Genomic DNA, 21619 nt, shown 5'->3' on the forward strand with positions numbered 1-21619 from the left:
TGCTCAATTTATAAGTTTACCTTGAATTATGTACTAGAACCTCACCAAGGTTAAACCATATTCGAGCCTAATTATGAAACCTACAAACATCTAGCACCTACACTAAACACTAGTCGTCAATCAGTCATGCTTTTTGAGCTCAAATAGGGTAAGAGTCGAGCAAGTAAGTCGCAGAGGCGGTCGACATCTACATAGTTCTAAAATCAAAAACATTGAAGTAAATGAAAGAGGACACAGTCACGGTAAATTCAGGTTTACTTGCTCACTTGGTAACGATTATGTGAGCAGAAATCACCAGCTTTCTTTATTTACCTTCAAAATCAGAGTAAGAACAAATTTACCCGCTGTGCTTGATTCTATTATTTACAATAAGTTAGTTTTAAACGGATATAGATATCGACATCCCAATTTTTTTCAACTTCCACTTCATACTCAGGAAACGTCAAAAAGGCAGTCATTGTTGTTTCATAATTTATTGGAAAAAAATATGATAAATGAAAGTGTGGTCGCAGCTTGGCCTACGCTCCAGTTTCTAATTTCGTTTACTGATGTCACTGTTCTCATACTACATACAAATACTTTATTGAATAAGAATAATAAATTTATTGTACTCTTTAGAAATTATTTTAATATTAGTACAGTACATAGTATTCTGGTGAGTTCAAATTTTCAATTATTATATTTTTACTCTCTGGAACAAAATAACTGAAGTACAGAACTACTTTTTATCGAGGGGCTGAACCCCTCAATAAATAACCCCTTTCAATCTAGATAACAAGAAATCCGACAACACGATGGGACCGAGAAAAATATGAATTTCAGAGGTCATCTCTATCGATCTAGTGTCTACCTCTCTATGCGTATGTCTTTAAAGCGTTTATGCATGGAAATGAGTTATGTTGAAGTGATATTGTTGAAACAAAAGATTATTTGAATTTTAAAATTTGTGAATTCAAGTCACATTATTACTATAGTACTTGTTCAAGTTAGTTGTGCTTTGTATCATTCCTACATATAAACAATAGTTTTTTCCATTTGTCCACATGAATTAGTATTCTTGCGTCAGTTGTGTTCTGTTCTATTTTTATCATCAGTTTTCGTGCCCATTGTAAGGACAAATATTATTTGAGTTCAGAGTCTACTTGATTACATTAATTATTTCAAGTTCTTTCCAGAGATCAAACTTGCTTTTCTAGAAAGGTTTAATATTCATTTTTATTATACTTATAATATAGAGTAGAAGATTTTTATAATTCATTATACTATGATATATAAATTAGAAGACGGTAACAAATTTATTTTCATGTGGAGGTCATCAGCCGGGCGTTAACTGTTCCAACACAAAAACGTTTCATTCGAGTCATTAGATGCACAAATAAGTATTGAATAAATTGTCAAGGTACATGAAAACAGCATCATCAGTGACAAAATCGGTAACGAGATTCTAAAACGGTGCTTTAGCCAAATCTTGCTCGACTAATGAAGGCTGTACCCTCACAAGCATGCAGTAGGTTGTAGGTAAGATGGCGCCTTGTCATTTACCTATGATGAGTGACCGGGAAGCTATAGTGTTGCAGATGCTGATGTTGTTGATGATAGTGATGGTTGAGGGAGCGGTGCTGGGGCAGAGGACTGGTGTTGCCGTACTGGACATGGTTTTGCTGGTGAGTGTACGGACTAGATTGTTGTTGGTGGTGACTGTATGAGGAGGAGGATGTGGAGAGGGGCAGGGAAGACGGTTGTTGGTTGTGGTGGTGGTAATACGGTTGTTGGTTGTGGTGGTGGTAATACGGTTGGGGTTGTGGTTGGGGTTGTGGTTGATGATGGTTGAAATGATTGACTCCCTCATAGGTGTTGCGCTTGCGCATTGGCAACGGCGAGCCCAGTCTGCCAATCAAACACACGTATGCCATTCACACAACTACATACATTCTTGCCAACATAACACATCATAGCAACATATATATTTTGCAATGGACTGCAAGTTACCACCAGTTCTATGGTGAGGCCCACATTATAACGGCAGTATTTAATCAGCATTGGTGTTGCTATTCCTGTATATCATTCTACAAAGCAGATCGCGCTATCCTATTCTAGTTTCGCAACGTTGCCAGATGGTTTTTGTACAAAGTGAAAATAGAATTAACCAACAAACTATCTAAACATAACTGTGAAAATGTATCATTGAAAATTTATTTTTTTGGCATAGTAAATATTGATCATTTTAATCAAAAATGAACGGTCAATATTACATCAGATACGCCAGTATCAGCAACCCTCTATATAAGGCAGAGAATCGGCAAAGCTGTTCTACTTTCCTTCACTGCCATTATATCGTGGACCTCTCATATTTATAGCATAAATCAACGATTTTTGCAATATTATGAAACATCGAATTATCATAGCAACACATATATTTGCAATAAACTGTAAGTGAACACCATAATCATGAACGTTCAAGTGTGCAACAAAGAGTTTTGTAAACATGATGCAACAGATAGATTTAAGCAGTCTTTCCAAGATGGATTTGTACTGATGAATGTTACATGAATAAAATAACACAGAATGATGTTTGCAGATTGGTCCGGGAGCAAATGTCATTCCGTGGTAATTTTTGGGTAACAGCCGTGAAATGTGTCTCAATTTCTTCGTTAGGTCTAGCATCGTGATGATGATAAGACGAAATCACAGGAAAACACCTCGAAAACAAGATGGCCGCCAAATATTTAGGGTTTTGCTATATCGCTTGTATTTTAATAACCGTTCAAGATATTCAACCGTTCTTTGAACGAAAATATTTTAAAAATCTTCCTCTACATATTTTGTTCTATAAAATTTCGCTCTAGAAAACATATTTTATTAGTTATTAACAGGTAACCCGTGCTTCGCAAGGGTCAAATTAAAAACTTGACAAACTGATAACTTGACGTACTGAAATATTGAAGAATCTAAAATAGACCTATAACCATCCTCGGTAAATTAAGGTAAATCTATATGTAAATTTTTAAGTTTATCAGTCCAGTAGTTCAGACGTGATAATGCATCATTGATGTATTTCCTATCCCGTACGTGTATAAGCGAATTCTTTCCATTATTATATTATAGATAACTAAAGAAGACATAATAATTGAAATCTCACAGTATCATATTGATTTTTTTAATACATCAATTTTAATATCGATTAAGATCCTCTTCAATTTGAATCAGACAGCTCTTTGTTTCCACAATTACAAACAAAATACCTAGAATATTTGTTTCATGTTTTTCTTATGAATTCCAATGATACAGCATGAAACCCATGTCCATTTAATTTGTATTAGTTGCAAAATTTTACATGAAATAATGTTTGATGAAATCCAAGTTCAATCGCAAAGAAAACAACTTCCTTCAAAAGTAATTTATAATAATACGTTTCGAGGGGAAAAATTAAGAACAAAAAAATGAGGAATCGAGATTCGATCCGAGAGACATTCGGCCAGTAACCAATTACTCTACCTCTACACCGCGGCTGCGTTCAAAATATGATGTCTTGTAACAACGTTATAACCGTCTTACTTATAAACAAACACACTTTACAACAATATATGCCGTATGAAACTTCATATCGCATGATTAAAAATTAAACATTAATTCAGAAAAATCTAAAAGGAAAATTGAAATTTGGGATTCGAGGTGCACGAGATTGATTATTTTTAGAATCTATGTGCAATATTTGGAGATCTGAATCATTCCTGTTTTCCGGTATGCAATCCACTAGTTGACATGTTTTGATGCGAACAAACACAACCCTACTCTCTTGTTATATAGATAACCTTCAAAAGCAGAAATCATGCAGGGTTTCCTTTGGAGGGCGCTGGAGAAAGACATTTGTTGACGTATAGCGCACGAAGATATATAGTTTTAAAGCTGAATAAACGATCTAAATTTCATAGACATGGAATTTCTCTGTATTCCGTGCACAGAGAAAGTTATAATGAAAAGAAATTAGAAAAAAAGTTTTTTGGGCTTTTGAAGGTTATAGTCTAATAAAATATGCGTTTTAGAGTGAAATTTTATAGAACAAAATTTGTAGAGGAAGATTTTAAAAATATTTTCGTTCAAAGAACGGTTGATTATTACAATACAAGCGATGTAGCAAAACCCTAAAAATTTTGGCGGCCATCTTGTTTTCGAAGGTTTTGTCTGTGATTTCGACTCATCATCATCACGATTCTTATTATGCTAGACCTAACGAAGAAACTGAAACATCTTTCACTGCTGTTACCCAAAAATGACCACGGAGTGCCTTTTTCATGACATTTGCGCCCAGACTAGATATTATGCAACAGAAGATTAGCATAGATTCAAGCAACATATTGAAACTTGTGGTGCTATATTCAAGAACATTGCACGAGCGTTCGTTCAACAGTGTAACATAGTTTTTATGCAGCATTATATTATCTTAGATTCAAGCTATATGGATGTTCACATTTTTTTATATTTTACAAAATAATATCATAGAGAAAATATAAGATGAGAAGATAACCCAATAGTATAGGGCTTTGTGTTTCAAATATGACTGCTTTTTAAAGTAGATTATTGTCGATTACTAGCGACTACTGTTGTTCATTGATTATTGTCTTGGACGAGTGTGTGAACGGCACACTATGAGAGACTACCACGGAGACGAACTACGTGGGCTACCGGCTTGAAAAATTTAATTGCAATGTAATTTGGAGTATAAACTCCCTATAACATGGGATATCTTATCATCTTATATTTTCTCTACGATAATATTATCATTATTTAAGCACATTGACACAAACAAGTAATGTAAAACACGACATTGAATATTAAATAACAGAGAAAGCAAGAAAATTATGGGATGAAAAATGACTTTCTTCGATGGAATTTATTCAAAAAATTTCGATTATTGAGAAATTAAAATTTCACTTGAGTATTTTAGTTTGTCTGAATATGGGAATTGAAAATTTGAGAGATAGTTGATTTAAAAAAAATAATTAGATAATCCTTCACAATATCATGTTCATATAAATTTTATAATACATTATACATAGTGTTTACGAACTGCCTACTAATACTCTAGGGCATTGTTCCTGGGTAAAAAACATATCTAAATATCATTATTCAAATTGTCCGGAAGTCTTCAGTTACTCACACAGCGGCCATTTTGCTTTTTTCACTTATTATTTTTCCTCTAAATAATGGTTAACATACGAAATTGAAACATTGCACATTCATTTATAACAAAAAGACAAAGCTAAAAAAATTATGATAATTATTCAAATTCACAAAACAAAATAGCGGCCATTCAAAATTTTGTTTCTTCAATAACTCAGAACCGTTGTTTTTACAAAAAAATACAAGATTATACTTTTTTAGCAAATTTAATTACCTATCGATTGAATACCTGAAGTTTTGAGATTGGATCAATATTAACTGAGATATGGCAGTTTTAGTGATAAATGACCGCTGGGCGTTAGTTGCAGTGCATGCCAAGGCATGCGGCTAAAGTCTGCCACAGCAATGCAACAGTCTCCATCTGCTTAGCATGTCATTTGTAAGCTATTTTAGATTATTTCAAAAAATGATTAATGTTACATAACCCTCTTGGTCTTGGCATAAGTTTAGAAAAGCTGCCATATCTCAGTTATAATATTGGTCCAATCTTAAAACGTCAGGTACCAATGTATTGGTAATTAAATTTACTAAAAAACGTTATTCCTGTAATTTTTTAAAACCAAAGGTTCTGACTTATTCAAGAAACGATATTTTAAATTACCGCCCTTTTTGTTTTATGAATTTGAAAAAATTATCATAATTTTTTGTAGCTTTGTCTAGTTGTTATAAATGAATGTGCAATGTTTCAATTTCGTATGTTAACCATTATTTAGAGAAAAAATAATAAGTGAAAAAAGCAAAATGGCCGCTGTGTGAGTAACTGAAGACTTCCGGACAATTTGAATAACGATATTTAGATATGTTTCTTACCCAGGAACAATGCCCTGTTCGTAAACACCCTGTATACTGTATACGACTCTAACTAAAGAGTTGATTTTTAGCAGAAGGGATAAATAATTGAGAAATTCACAGGTACGTTCAAGAAGGATGAAAGTTTTGGAGAAGTAGTTATAATACAAAAACGAGTGGCCTATGACAGAATAGAGAAGTAGGAGCTAGTCAATTGCTTTCCTGAACGGGATGAGAATTGAAAGACTGGTAGAAATAGAGATAATTGAATGATTAAACAAAGAATTGAAGATCAACATTAGATATATGTGTATACAGGGTGGGTGAAAAGTCCGAGAACGGCTTAATATCCCATACACAAAGGTAATTTGATTGTGAATGTGATTGACGATCCTACTTAAATTGAAAATACTACTTTACTATGACTTTACAAATCTGGTCCGCCATCTTGGATCCGCCATATTGAATGCAACTTCAAGTTTTTAAATAGGAAGGTGGTCATGCGATACATGATTTCGATACGGAATTTCAAGAAAAAATGAATGGCGAAAACCGCACATCGATATCTCAAACCGTTTAGAAGATATTCACATTATTAATCAATACTATTCAAAGCAGAAATGAGAGAAAAAAGTCCGAGAACGGCTTCGTATCTCTTAAAAAAATGTGATTCCAAGGTGGGTGTTATTGGGAATCCTACTCAAATTGAAAATACTACTTTATTATTACTTTACAAATCTGGTCCACCATCTTGGATCCGCCATTTTGAATGCAACTTCATTTTTTTCAAATAGGAAGGTATACGATACACGATTTCGATACGGAATTTTAAGAAAAAATGAATGGCGGAAACCTCACATCGATATCTCAAACCGTTTAAAAGATATTCATATTATTAATCAATAGCCTACTATGCAAATCCGCAATGAAATACATAAGTGGTATTAATTATTAATGTGAATATCTTCCAGACGGTTTGAGATATCAATGTGCGGTTTCGTCATTCATTTTGTCTTGAAATTCTGTATTGAAATCATGTATCGCATGACCACCTTCCAAGTTGAAAAAAATAAAGCTGCACTCAATATGGCGGATCCAAGATGGCGGACCAGATTTGTAAAGTCATAGTAAAGTAGTTTTTTTCTATTTGAATAGGATCCCCAATCACACCCACAATCAAATTACCTTTCTGTATGAGATATTAAGCCGTTCTCGGACTTTTCACCCAACCTGTATGTAAAATGATGATAATAAGTAAAATAAGTTGATAACCTAGTACCTTTATGTTTCAATTTTCAAAGGCACGACATGTATTGACAGTATTGATGCCATTTAAAAGTGAGAAAACGTTATTTATTCGAAAAGCTATTACGTAGCCCTGAAAAAATGCATAATGTGTATTACATAACTAATGCCGCATCTACATTTTGGCCCAGTAAGCTGGCCCAGCCTGCAATGTGACTAGTGCGCAATGAAGGCCAGCGGTAGCCAGCGTTGGCAAACAACCCATCCACACACTGACGCTGGTCGACATTGGCCTTCATTGGGCCGATGCAGCATAGTAATAGTTCATTTTTAATCTAGATGAACACTCACCCAATGTTGCGATTCCTGTCCCATTCGGATGGGATGGGGGAAGAGCTGAGCCGGGGGGAGACGGGGGGAGGCTCAGCAGCCCTGCAAGGGGAGAAGCGGCCGCTGAGTGGGGGATAGTGGCAGGGAATACAGGAGGGGGAGGGAGCGTTGCCATTGGGTTGGTGCTGTTGTTCTGCTGACGTCACCAATCTGTGACTGTGGTGGTTCACAACAGGAGGCGGGGGTGGTCGCCTCACACTTGTTGCAACTGGCATCTGTGTGATCCTGAAAACATCATAAATCACCGTTAAATGAATGAAGCCTATATATACAGAGTAGGTTTGAATGAATGAAACGATCTTCATTGATTCAATTGAAATACAAGTGTCTCTAAATAAATTACCAGTTATCAGAAAGGTTCATAGAATAAGCATACTAGAATAGAAAGTTTGTCACCAAGTTAACGAGTGAGAAAGGAATATTAAACAGTAGCTAGCGCTTCCTGTTAGAACTTTGTGATACTAATTAAACAGCCTTCTGTCAACTCGATCGATCCATTATCATTTATCTATTTTACTAATTTATAAAATTAGTTAATAATGATCAATTCTATTTTAAAAATATCATATTCAACATAAAAATATTCATTATCATAATAAATATCCATATATGAGATAAAACAATAAGATAGTATTCATTAAGCCTCTATTTTTACACTCGCGTGAAATCCCAGCGCGAAGTTCAAAAGTATCAATGACAATGCAAAAACAGGAATTATAGAAATGTTGCGGTAATCTATTCAAATTTCTATCTATTATAAGCATATCAAATTATTTATAAAAAAAATAGTCTCTATTGGTCTCAAATTTTCAATAACCTTGAAAAATCTTTCAACCGGGATCCAGATCTATTAATGCAAATGAACAAAAAATTACTACTTGACATCTGTATCTGTACAGTCACTCCATTAAAGCCAAAATCAACCATTGCTGACAACTTGGCAATGGCGCCGAGTTGACAAAAGGTAGAGTCATGTTCTTTGATGACAGACAAGGATAGCAAATGATGTAAATCAGAAGCTGACTTTAAAACGTGAATCTCACTATAGAAAATTAGCTATCGATTGCATAAGATGACTTCTACACTGTATAAAGGTCCGATTCCTAAGCGATGATTAGCCGTGCTGTATTAACGGCTCTAGTCTATTACTGTATATTATTGTAGTCTATAGTCGACATAGACTACAATTATATAGGCTATACTAATAGACTGCAGCCGTTAATACAGAACGGCTATGGACACGCGTCTAGAGTAGTCGCTTAGGAAATGTACCTCAAGTTCCTGAAAAGTATCACGAGTAAAAGGACCGAAGTAACAGCAAAATGTGGTTTTATTATTTTCTTATTAAAAATAACAAAATAAGTGCTCATTAAGGGCCGGTTTCCGAGCTCGGGATTTAGGTAAGTTCTAGACTTTAAACATCTGGAGTCAGAAAATTAGCTTTCCAAAACGAAAACTACTGCGTAGTCGCAGTAAATAGTTGCAGCAGAATAAATCTTCATTCTCTCATTTCTATTATTGGAAATGTTTTTCCTTGACGAAATTAAACATTACTAAATAATTCAAAATAGCTGAAATTTTACACTATTTTCTCTTTATTTTATTTTGTGTTCAATTTTCTAGTTTTTCGAAATTTAATTTAAACCTGACTTTGACTACGACTGTGACTTCTCCCCGTTTCGGAAAGTTGATTTTCTGACTCCAGCTGAGTAAAGTCTAGAACTTGGCTAAATCCCGAATCGGAAACCGGCCCTTAATTCTTCTGTCTCGAGACGAACAAAATCAGAGTATCTCCTGTTGTATCTCCTTCTTCATTAACAGAAGACTGCTGCAAGTTTGGATTGAATTGCACTGTTGCTGAATATCGACTATTATTATTAGGCAATTCAAAATGCTCAATTTGTATAGTAAGTTTCAAAGAAACAGTTCCGTAGATTTGAGGACAGTAACAAAAACACAATTAATTTAGATTCAATTAATTCACCGATATGAAAGTACTGTAATATCAAGAATAGAATAAAAAGGTTTTTTAATTTCAGATTTTTTTCCAAGTGAAAATATTTACTCCATTGTACTGAACTTTACAAGAAAACTTTCACGTACTATTGTAAATATGATTATGAAACATGTGTTTTGTCAGTGAATGTTATTGTTACATTCTGATGGCAGACTAGCAACTACTAGAGTGAATTCACTGTGAACTTTCAGCATTGTTGATGTTATTTATAAGGAATGCTGACAGCTTGTAGTGAATTTCATTGTAGGCTGATCACTCCCCCAAATTGTACTACTGCACGTTCACCGAATAGAATGTTACATGATTAACCAATAGGTTAGGTAACATTCAGTTTTGAATTTTATACTCAACAAGTTGTCATCTAATTTGACGTGCAGGTTAACTGAATGACAAATTTCATATTAAGCTCAATTAACTTTCAAACTCATAATAAGAACTTATAGAATACTAAACACGAGTCTTCATATCAAGTAAGGACTCAAGATATTTTTTACTGACAATGACATAGCATAATCTATATTTGGGCTTTCTTTTTGAATTTGAAAAGGGACAGTTCCAGACAAAAGCAAATTTCTCCTTTCTGGAAGTATTACTTAGATTAGACTATTTCAAATTTGTAATGTATGAACTTTTTTGGTAAATAAATTTAAAATTTCAAATTACTTGATGAATCAAGTTAAATCGAATAACACTTTAAATAAAAAATACAGTAGGCTACTTTTTAATGATAATTGCATTATGTTGAAAATTATTGTATTTTGTGAAGGAGGCAAAATGGGTTTTACCAGTTGTCTCAATAAATGAATAAATAGATAAATAAATATTTATTTGAACACATTAAACCATAAATACATATTTACACTGGAAAATTATTCCATTATTTTTCTCAAGTATATTGGAATGAACAAAGCTTATTGTAGGGAAAAGATGATAATATCAGCTCAAATAGATGACATGAAAATAATGAAAAGTGAAAATGATAGAGATTATGATTCTATGTGAAGTGTAAACAATTATTATGTTTTCGTTGAAAATGATTGACTAACTTCAGCTAAATTACATTTTTGAATTGAGGCATAACAGCTTAATATCTTCACATACTTTAAAGCAAAATAAAAAATGTAAAGTGAAAAATTATTTTTTCAGACCAATATTAAAAATGACTAAAAATTAGCAAGCAACACAAATATGAATAATCAATACAAATAACATCAATGAACACAAATAACATTAATCAACACAAATAGAATTAATAAAAATAGTCACTTTACAATTACTAGGTGAATACTGATGACTTTTCTACCCATTCATACACTCACACCATAAGTTGAAAGAATTTCTTCTCCCAAAAATAAATTTATAATATTATAAAAAAAAACAACAAAAGCAGGAAAAGTTCACTGTAGATTTGCGAATGAATTGAAACTTGAAACAAGCAGAATCTAATGTGAAAGAAACTGAAACATCTTTCAGGATACTCAATGATATTAAATTAAAATAGCAATTGAAACGATTGAACGTGCTCGAAATGATCTCTAATAATAATTTATAAACATAATATACAAATTCATACAAAATTTAAAAAAGGAAAAATTAAAAACGCTAGTACCTACAATTCCAATGTCACTACACCAATAAACTTTGTTCAACAATGAGACGATATTTTGAAAAGGAACAGATGAGAATGCTACTAGATTAAACTTGTAAGCCTATCGGTCACACTGAATAAGAACTTTTGCAGTGATGCATACCTCCTGGTGTGTAGACTGGTGGGGGTGGCGGGGGAGGGAGTCTCTATTGCTTTGGCGAACCATTCGGCTACATTCACCTCTTCCACTTCGAACCGCCTCAGCCATGAGTGCTCCAACAGCTTCTTATATTTCGGTCGCTGGCTGTGGTCTTTTGTTAAACTAAAAAACAATAGTATAGTAAGAACATGTTTTACACATATTAATACAAGAAGAAACGAAATTCAATGTTTTAGATTTATCAATGGGTGTAAAGTAGGATGGCTGTATATGATGCTGATAATATTAAAAATATATAGTACAGTATACAAGGTTATAGTGGGAGACTAGTATTCTTGTTGAATGGAGAAGCAAAGTATAAACTTTATCTTCAAATAAAAGTGGTTGAGACGATTACAATCAAGTTTACTCTACCAATGATTATGATTAATTTCTACTATTTAAAGGAAAATTCAAGTTCTTTAATGAAACTATTGACTAAGTTATGAATTGTATTAACTCATTCATGCAAAGAATCGAGTCAGTGTACTGTACTTTTTATTTATATTTTGATTGTATGATGCCTTGAATGCCGCAAATTAATTTAATAATTTTTTTTAGTTCGTCACTTAGTTGAACCCTATTATTTTTTGCTTATAATTTTCAATTTCTTATTCTATTATTAAGTTTTTAGTTACTAGATTTTTTATTGTATCTAGTGTCATTAAAGTATAGTTATAATTTTTCTTATCGAATGTCAGAAGACTCCTCCATGCACACGGACTTGTCGTCCAAGCATGGAGTTATTCATTTACTTTTTACTTGTTTTTCATATTAATGTTACAAACTAATGTATCGTCTTTACTTTGTTTTTACATACTATGTAATGTATAATGTTTTTGAATAAAAAAATGAATTGAAGTGATTGGAGAGACGGCAACACGGTCAACTCAAAACTGTTTCGGATCTAAATTTAAATGGATACCATAATATAGTATGTTCCCAATTCCAACAATGATCACAAATATTTAGAGATCAAAACTATAACACTGAGAAATATTTAGAGAACAAAACTATAACACTGATAAATTAATAAATAAGGTTGAATAAGACTTACCAGCTCTCAACGAAACTTCTGAATTCTGGAGTGAAGCCTTGGTCAGTAGGTAATGTCGGTGGATCTTCCTGTATGACTTTGCTTAGCACTTCAAAGTCCGACTTGCAATCTCTGTATGGAAAAACGCCGGTCGCCAATTCAACGAGTGTTATTCCAAGACTCCACACGTCAGCTCGTATATCATAGTCTGGTTTTTTCGGATCAGGAGGATCAATTCTTTCCGGCTAGATAAATAAAAATAAATATTACATTCAATGATAGCTTTAGTTATGAATGACATACTTTTTCAGTGTATTTCAATATTAAAATGATGATGATATCGTATGATCGAACTAAAAAGATCTTATTTATGAATTGTTATCATTATCATTTGTAATCCAAAGGCCCGGGTTCGATTCCCAGCCCGGGCAACATATTTTTCTCGGGCCACTCCCGTGTTTCGGATGGACACGTTAAGCCGTCGGTCCCGGCTGCCTAAAAAGCAATCGTTAGGTCATGTGAGAGGCCCTGAAATTGGTCAGTTGCGACCAGAAAACTCTGACACCACACCTGAGCCAGCCAGGTCACACGATATTATTATTATTATCATTATTAGCCTCAATTTTAGAACTGATATGCGTTGTCTTCTTCTAATCCTTCGTCCGTCAAGAAGCTATTGAATGACTATTTGTGGCGAATCATCTGCTGTTTTCCCACACGTGTGAAGCATGCGTTTAGCAGCTTGTATTCAACTTGTAGTTGTTATCAATATTTCAGTTAAAAATTTGTCATAATTTCATTAAAGTCAACTTATTATTATTCATCTAGTACAATGTATTTTGTATTATAGGAAAAATGAAACAGAATTCCTTTAATGCAACGCTACACAACTACATGTGAATTGAAATGATGATCCCAGTTGATGCAGCCCGACATAATATTTGGATTACACTACAGTTAAACTTTGAGTTCAATAGAGTTGTATAAAACCAGTAGCCTAACTGCTAACTTATCAGAGAGAAAATTTTAAAACCCTTCCTCTCTAAGGCAAAGGGAACTGGTCAAGGACAGGATAAAATTCAAGTAATTTAGATTTTTTCCTTTTTTTTATAAATCTTGATCAACATTGATTATAAGTTATTTAATCATAATTCATAAATCAATAGAAAATATACAGGGTGGGTGAAAAGTCCGAGAACGGCTTAATATATCATACACATAGGTAATTTACGGTGGGTGTGATTGGGGATCCTAATCAAATTTAAAATACTACGTTACTATGACTTTGAAAATCTGGTACGCATCTTGGATCCGCCATGTAGAATGCAACTTTAATTTTTTAATAGGAAGGTGCTCATCATGTGATACATGATTTCGATACAGAATTTCAAGAGAAAATGAATGGCGAAAACCGCAAATCGATATCTCAAACCGTTTAGAAGATATTCACATTATTTATCTATACCATTCATATCAGAAATGGAAAAATGCATAAGTGACATCAGTGAGTAGGATCTCACCCCTACAGTCTTTGTAGGGGTATTCCATACATTTCTATTACAATTATTGTAATTGTATATATGCATTCTCTGGAATAAATAATATTTGAATTTGATTAATAATGTGGATATCTTCTAAACGGTTTGAGATATCGATGTCCGATTTTCGCCATTCATTTTTTTCTTGGAATTCCGTATTGAATTCATGTGTATCACATGACAAACTTCCTATTTAAAAAAATAAAGTTGCATTCAATATGGCGGATCCAAGATGGCGGAACAGATTTTTAAAGTCATAGTAAAGTAGTATTTTCAATTTGAGGAGAATCCCCGACCACACCCACCTTGCAATCACATTTTTTTTATGAGATACTAAGCCGTTCTCATACTTTCTTCTCTCTTTTCTGCTTTGAATAGTATTGATTAATAATGTGAATATCTTCGAAACGGTTTGAGATATCGACATGCCGTTTCCGCCATTCATTTTTTCTTGAAATTCTGTATCGAAATCATGTATCACATGACCACCTTCCTATTTAAAAAAATAAATTTGCATTCAACATGGCGGAACTAAGATGGGGAACCAGATTTTCAAAGTCATAGTAAAGTAGTATTTTCAATTTGAGTAGGATCCCCAATCACACCCACCGTCAAATTACCTTTGTGTATGAGATATTAAGCCGTTCTCGGACTTTTCACCCACCCTGTATATTTGAATAGAGGTAACTCAGCAAGGCTTTCATTAAATTTATGAAAATAGCCTCAACAGAAATGCTACTTGAGTTGCTTAAAGAAACAACACGCATCCAAGGAATGCTACAAATTTCTGTCACTTTCCATGCCGACCGTCCGAGAGATATTCACAACAGTTGAACTAAATGTAATGTAAAAAAATTCAAGATAAATAAATGACGTGATTGATTATTTAATAAATTCTTATATTACATAAATACAATCGATACTCACAGCCATATAAGCCGCACAGCCAGCATTCTTGGTCTTGGCTTTTGAATCGACTAATCGACCGGATATTCCAAAATCACATAACTTCACATTGCCACGTTCGTCCAGAAGTATATTCGATGGCTTCACGTCCCTGTGAATGACGCCGTGACTCTCTTTCAAGTAGTTTAGAGCTTTCACCGTCTGCAAAGATTGATTGATATATAATCAACGGTTGAATTATGGAAAAAACATGTATCTAATTGGAATGATGATGACGCATTTCAAACACAATCAAATTCAGCCTAATAGGAAGTAAACTCGATATATATATATATATATTTTTTTTTTTTTTTTGATTGACCGAACGTAGTGAGGTCTATGTTTCAACTCGGATTTTCTTTTGTCTGTCTGTATGTAACGCGATTACGGCCAAACGCGTAATCCAATCTCATCGATAGGATTCTATGAGATTTGGCAGGACTATTCCTTTTTCAACTGCGCGTCGATGTATACACAAGGTTTTCTTAAATTTTTCATTTCAAGTATAATATGACCACCTTCCTATTTAAAAAAATAAAGTTGCATTCAATATGGCGGATCCAAGATGGCGGACCAGATTTTCAAAGTCATAGTAAAGTAGTATTTTCAATTTGAGTAGGATCCCCAATCACACCCACCGTCAAATTACCTTTGTGTATGAGATATTAAGCCGTTTTCGGACTTTTCACCCACCCTGTATATTTGAATAGAGGTAACTCAGCAAGGCTTTCATTAAATTTATGAAAATAGCCTCAACAGATAGGCTACTTGAGTTGCTTAAAGAAACAACACGCATCCAAGGAATGCTACAAATTTCTGTCACTTTCCATGCCGACCGTCCGAGAGATATTCACAACAGTTGAACTAAATGTAATGTAAAAAAATTCAAGATAAATAAATGACGTGATTGATTATTTAATAAATTCTTATATTACATAAATACAATCGATACTCACAGCCATATAAGCCGCACAGCCAGCATTCTTGGTCTTGGCTTTTGAATCGACTAATCGACCGGATATTCCAAAATCACATAACTTCACATTGCCACGTTCGTCCAGAAGTATATTCGATGGCTTCACGTCCCTGTGAATGACGCCGTGACTCTCTTTCAAGTAGTTTAGAGCTTTCACCGTCTGCAAGATTGATTGATTGATATATAATCAACGGTTGAATTATGGAAAAAACATGTATCTAATTGGAATGATGATGACGCATTTCAAACACAATCAAATTCAGCCTAATAGGAAGTAAACTCGATATATATATATATATATTTTTTTTTTTTTTTTTTTGATTGACCGAACGTAGTGAGGTCTATGTTTCAACTCGGATTTTCTTTTGTCTGTCTGTATGTAACGCGATTACGGCCAAACGCGTAATCCAATCTCATCGATAGGATTCTATGAGATTTGGCAGGACTATTCCTTTTTCAACTGCGCGTCGATGTATACACAAGGTTTTCTTAAATTTTTCATTTCAAGTATAATATGAAAAGAAAAGGAATTCCTCCATACTCGCATATCACTGTTATATCGTACCTGTACTGGCAAAACTCACCAAGTCAAAAACTACAGTTTTGAGTTACGAGCATAAAAAGGATTTTCAGATATTACTACCATGCTACAACGAGCAATTGCGTTTAGGTTTTAGCACTTACTACATGTAATAGTAAAATTTCTTAATCACATTTTTGCTTGATATTCATTTAAAATTAATAACTCAAAAAATTACTATTTCAATAAAAAATGTAATTCAAAATCAGAATGTCACACTTGGTGAGTTTTGCCTGATATTTGCAATAGCTCACCATTTCCGAAATAATGTTATTACTGTCTATTAATAATTTATGTTTATGAGGAGCAAAACTCACAAAAGATGGTTAGTGAATTATGTTCGATGAAGCGCCGTGTTCAAAACGTGAGGATCAAAAACTAAAGATGGTTAGTGAATTTTGCTAGGCCATAATTCGATTCCTTGAAAACTAAAAGACTTTGGTTAATTTTGCCAGACAAGAAAAATAAACGGTGGGGTGTAAATGTAGGTTTAAACATTACCTAATTGGGGTAAGTGGGGAAAGCCCAATAATAATCAGGACAATTTTAATCAAGTCGGCTTCGCTTTGTGCTCCTTCACTTAGTTATACAAAAGTTATTAATACATTTCCTTTCAACAGTTGACTCTATTTTATTACTTTAATTATTACACTTATTGAGTCATCATGAAAAAAACAATCAACGTAATAAATCATTTTGCCGAAAAGTATGTTGAAGCGTCACTTTGAGGTTACAGCAGTGTGTTGACTATAGAGCAGACAATTTAAACACAAAAGGAGTGTATTGGTCAAGTAAAACACCTTAAGAGTTAATTTATGTTTAAAACTATTAGAATATATTGTGAAGTTACATTTTGTTTATAAGTATAAACCGATAATATATTTATTACTGTAGTGTAGGCCTATGCCTTATTGAACATTCCATTAATAAAATTATTATTAAATGATAATATTATGAATACAGTGATTGAAAGGAAAATAATTATTATGTATACAGCATAATGATTGAGAAGAGATAGTTTTTGAGTACTTACAGATAATGCGATTTTTCCAAGAATATTTTCAGGTACAGGCTGACGAAACCTCTTTAGCAATTTGTCAAAGCATGTGGCCATCAGTTCCATGCAAATCCAAACATCGGCATCTGTTATGAAGCAGCCAAGACATCTAACTATGTAGGGACAGTCGTGTGACTTCAGCACCACATCCAAATCCATGATAATTCGTTTGTTCTCTTCACTGTTTCCTGATCTCCTCATTTGCTGAAAAATATTAAATACACAATCATACATGAATATGTTAGAAGAAACTATCAAAATGAAAAATAAGAAACGAGAAAATGAGAATACTCAAATGTAAATTAGTAACGTTTCAAAAACTTTTACTGCTTGTCAGAAAAATTTGAGATCATCTAATCAAGGAGAGAAAAATGTCTTAAAGCTCGTCGACGAGAAGGACTTTTACTCGGTGTCCTTTGGCAGTCCAGCCATTAACAGTGCAAATAGTGTTAATGAGTATGATAATACAATGCTGGGTGGTTCTCGACAATGAAGCATAATGCTTTTCCTGAGAATAAAACCATTCAACTAATACTGTAGAGTGAATTGAACCTACCTTGATAGCTATTATGGTTTGGCTGGGTTTATGTAGCATCTTCACAACATGGCCGCAGGTCCCATTGCCCAATTCACCCAGATGTTTCATGTCCTTGATATCAGTTTGAAATTTCTGAAAAAATACATGAGCATTATATTTAATGCAATGTTGTGAGCGCGTTATAGTGAAATGGATATATTGCAAAACAAATTGTTGAGAAGTAATCGTAAGCTTATTCTTTCAAATGGAAAACATTGATTTATTACAACCCTTAATAATCAAATCGTATATAGTACAGTCAAGGAAAGGTTATAGAGGGAAAAGCTGAGAAGAAAATTTTACCCCGCAGTTCTGTTTAGGGAAGTAAGGAGGTAAACATATCAAAAGTCCCCATCCCTACACCCCATGCTAAGGGGGTGGGGTGGTTTAAAGGTACCATTTTTTGGTTTCTCGCATAAAACTCGAAAACTATGAATCCTAATCACTTGACTGTCATGTAACAAATTAAAGCTTACATCATTTCCTACAATATTCATTCTACAACTCTTTATATCTCCTCTAGTTTTCGACATATCCGGTTCTTGAAGGTGTGACATTTTTGAAAAAACAAGTTTGCCACCAATTTTTTTTTCTATTTTTGCTCTGATAACTTTTAAAAAATCGATGTGAAATCCATGTTGATAATGAGCTTATACAGCATTAAATTCTCTTCAATTTGATGTATAATTTCATGCTTTTACGAATTCCCCTACACCTTTTGCAGCAGCTTTAGTGTTGAGTGTGAAATCTCCATTTTTACAATAGACCAATTGACAAAGGAATTTGGAGGGAATGTTTTGTACACAATTTTTGTTGAGACTAGTCAGGAGGAAAGGTCAAAGTCCCCATTCCTAACTCATGTGCTAAGGGGATGAGGGTGCTTTAAAAGATGCATTTTTCAGCGTTTTGCTTCCACGCTCATATCTTGAGAACAATGCGTTCAACCGACATAGCTAACTATTCAAAAATGAAGCTTGATAAATTCTCTACACTTTTTGTTCAGTGGAATTTTGTGATATTCCCAACAGTTACCGAAATATTCGCTCTTGAAGGTGTGTAATTGTTAAAATAACAGGTTTTTATCCAAAGTTTTGCTCTTTCACCTTGTAATGAAAATTACACCCCCTACATTGAAGCTGCTATAACAATGAAAGGAAAACTTGGAAAAGTGAAATAATACATCATTTCAAAAAGAATTCAATGCTCTACAAACCTACGATAAGCATCAGTTTTTATGATACATTGTTGGAGAGTTATAAGCACTGAAAGAGCAAAACATTGGATAAAACCCTGTTATTTCAACAATTAAACACCTTGAAAAGCGAATATCTTGGGAATATCACAAAATTCCACTGAACAAAAAGTGTAGAGAATTTATCAAGCTTCATTTTTGAATAGTTAGTCATGTCGGGTTAGGGTGAACGGGTTTCTTGCATAGAACATAAAAGCATTAAAAGATTGAAACAAGCTTTTGAAAAATAGTCTAAATAGAAAATGAGATTATCGGATAACAAAAATTTATTTGAAAAATTATTATTTTCAGAGCTGCGGGGTGTTTAATACATTGTTTGAAAAAAATATTCCAGTAAATTACTAGAAAACTGATTATATATTCACATCCTGGGGGTATTCAATCACATCAAAGATTTGCAAAGATATTTCATAACTTTGTAAATTACCTTTCCATCAATTGTGAGCAGACCACTCATTTCCATTATCTCTTTCATTTTGTTGTCGATTTCATTTTCCAAAGGATTCTTAGATACTTTGATGCTACTGATGGGTAGCACCATTGACCTCCGAGAAACGGTAGGAGTGCCCAAGTCACCAACTGAAAAAATAATATTTTCTAAATCTGGAGCAGAAAAGAGTTGTGCAATATTAGGAGTCTTGAATAATCATTCTCAACATAATGGTAAGTTGCTTAGGCCTTCATGATTTATATTAAAAAAAATATATGAGGAGTTTCTTCTAAATGGATTTATTTTAAAATCAATATTAATCTAATAGAATTCAGGGACATTAAAATAGCCTACGTTTGCAATCAAGTGTAAGTTAGTTATTGATCTGTCAATTTCAATACGATTTATTCATTTCATTATACAAATACAATCCTGGTAAAAACAACAGGCATACGCCCAAAACTGCTCTAAACCTTAACTTGGAATCATTCTTAACCTAGGGTAAGTTGCTTAGGGTACATGTTTTGTTAGAAAAACTTATTTTTGTTTATTTTTTAGAAAACATGTTTACTTCAAAAGTCCAAGATAGTAACTAGATGCTATTAGTGAACTAGAATAGTACATAGTATATTAACAAATATTGTAGCAAACATAGTAATTCATTCTAAATATAAACTATAAATAATTATACTAGTGAACCCTGGGTTGAAGAACTCGCTCATGAACTGTTGTATTGATCTCTGATATCCGCAACTTGTAATTATACAGAGTTTGTGATAATTATTATGGAAAGAACAAAATATTCCTCTTACAAGAATGATATGAAAGTAGCTTCCATCAGGATCCTATTCCAATTGAAAAAACTACTTTCTGTCGATTCAAAACTTTGAATTAGTTGTCAGCCATCTTGGATCCGTCATATAGATCCAACATTATTTCGAATCCAGCTTCATTTTGAATCCAACTTCATTATTCCTGATGGGAATGTGGCCATGTGATATCGAACCCCGCACATGGATATCTCAACCCATTTCAATGATCTCAACATTTAATTAAAGATACTAATATATGATACAAAGATAAAATGAATGATTACCTACATTGAATAATCAAGTGTTAGTGAACACTAATAGTAGCTTCTACTCACAAATTCAACACTTGGAACAAAAAACATTTGTCAACATTAGTCAACGTCATAGCAACTGCTATTACAAGTAGTACCTATTATTAATTACGCGTAGGTTACAGACAGACAATAGATAGGCAGACAGAAGTTAACGAAAGCGAGTTAATATAGAATTTATTAATTAAATATGTTGTGTATTATTCGTCTGAAAACATGTATCGGCGCATAAGGACAGTCTGTGTGATAAGTCCCAAATAGCATCAGCGTTTTTTAATGAATGGAAAAATTACAGAAGTAGCATGCAATCAATTCCAGCTGACTAAATGATAAATCAAAACAATTTTTTTCTTATGCACTTTTATTGTTATTTTCAAGTTATATCCGGAAAAAACGAAGGAGTGAGTAAATATTGTTGTCCAATGAACTTGACCTGTAGAAAGGTTCAAAGAATACGTGTTCAAAATTTGAAGCTGATTGATTAATAATCTCTAGAAATATTGTAGAACATACAAACAGCTGGACGACTTTGGCCTTCAGTAAGTCAAAAGTGAGAACTCGCTAGGGTTGGTTCAATTATAATTTCCTCTTTCGTTATAAATCCTCAATGCTTTTTTACTTCGGAGTGAAGCTCGGTCCCCCGATATAATTTTTTAACCAAACAAATATTTATATTCCTCAACCCAATATTTCTTA

At 33.4% G+C, this 21619-nt stretch overlaps 1 protein-coding gene across 2 annotated transcripts in view; it reads right to left on the bottom strand.

Annotated features, from left to right (window-relative positions):
* Positions 1-21619, bottom strand: part of LOC111046650 (dual specificity mitogen-activated protein kinase kinase 7) — a 41083-nt gene that overhangs the window by 17149 nt on the left and 2315 nt on the right. The window contains exons 2-9 of one of the 2 annotated variants that reach the window (XM_039432405.1): positions 19798-19949; positions 18098-18211; positions 17518-17745; positions 15885-16064; positions 12467-12690; positions 11374-11532; positions 7567-7830; positions 1543-1887 (exon numbers count right to left, since the gene is read on the bottom strand). In XM_039432405.1, coding sequence (XP_039288339.1) covers positions 1543-1887; positions 7567-7830; positions 11374-11532; positions 12467-12690; positions 15885-16064; positions 17518-17745; positions 18098-18211; positions 19798-19949 — 1666 coding nt within the window. The remainder of the gene's footprint in view (positions 1-1542; positions 1888-7566; positions 7831-11373; positions 11533-12466; positions 12691-15884; positions 16065-17517; positions 17746-18097; positions 18212-19797; positions 19950-21619) is intronic. The other variant, XM_039432406.1, reaches the window with a different exon arrangement.

Source organism: Nilaparvata lugens, chromosome 7, assembly GCF_014356525.2.
Source record: "Nilaparvata lugens isolate BPH chromosome 7, ASM1435652v1, whole genome shotgun sequence".
Classification (NCBI taxonomy): domain Eukaryota; kingdom Metazoa; phylum Arthropoda; class Insecta; order Hemiptera; family Delphacidae; genus Nilaparvata; species Nilaparvata lugens.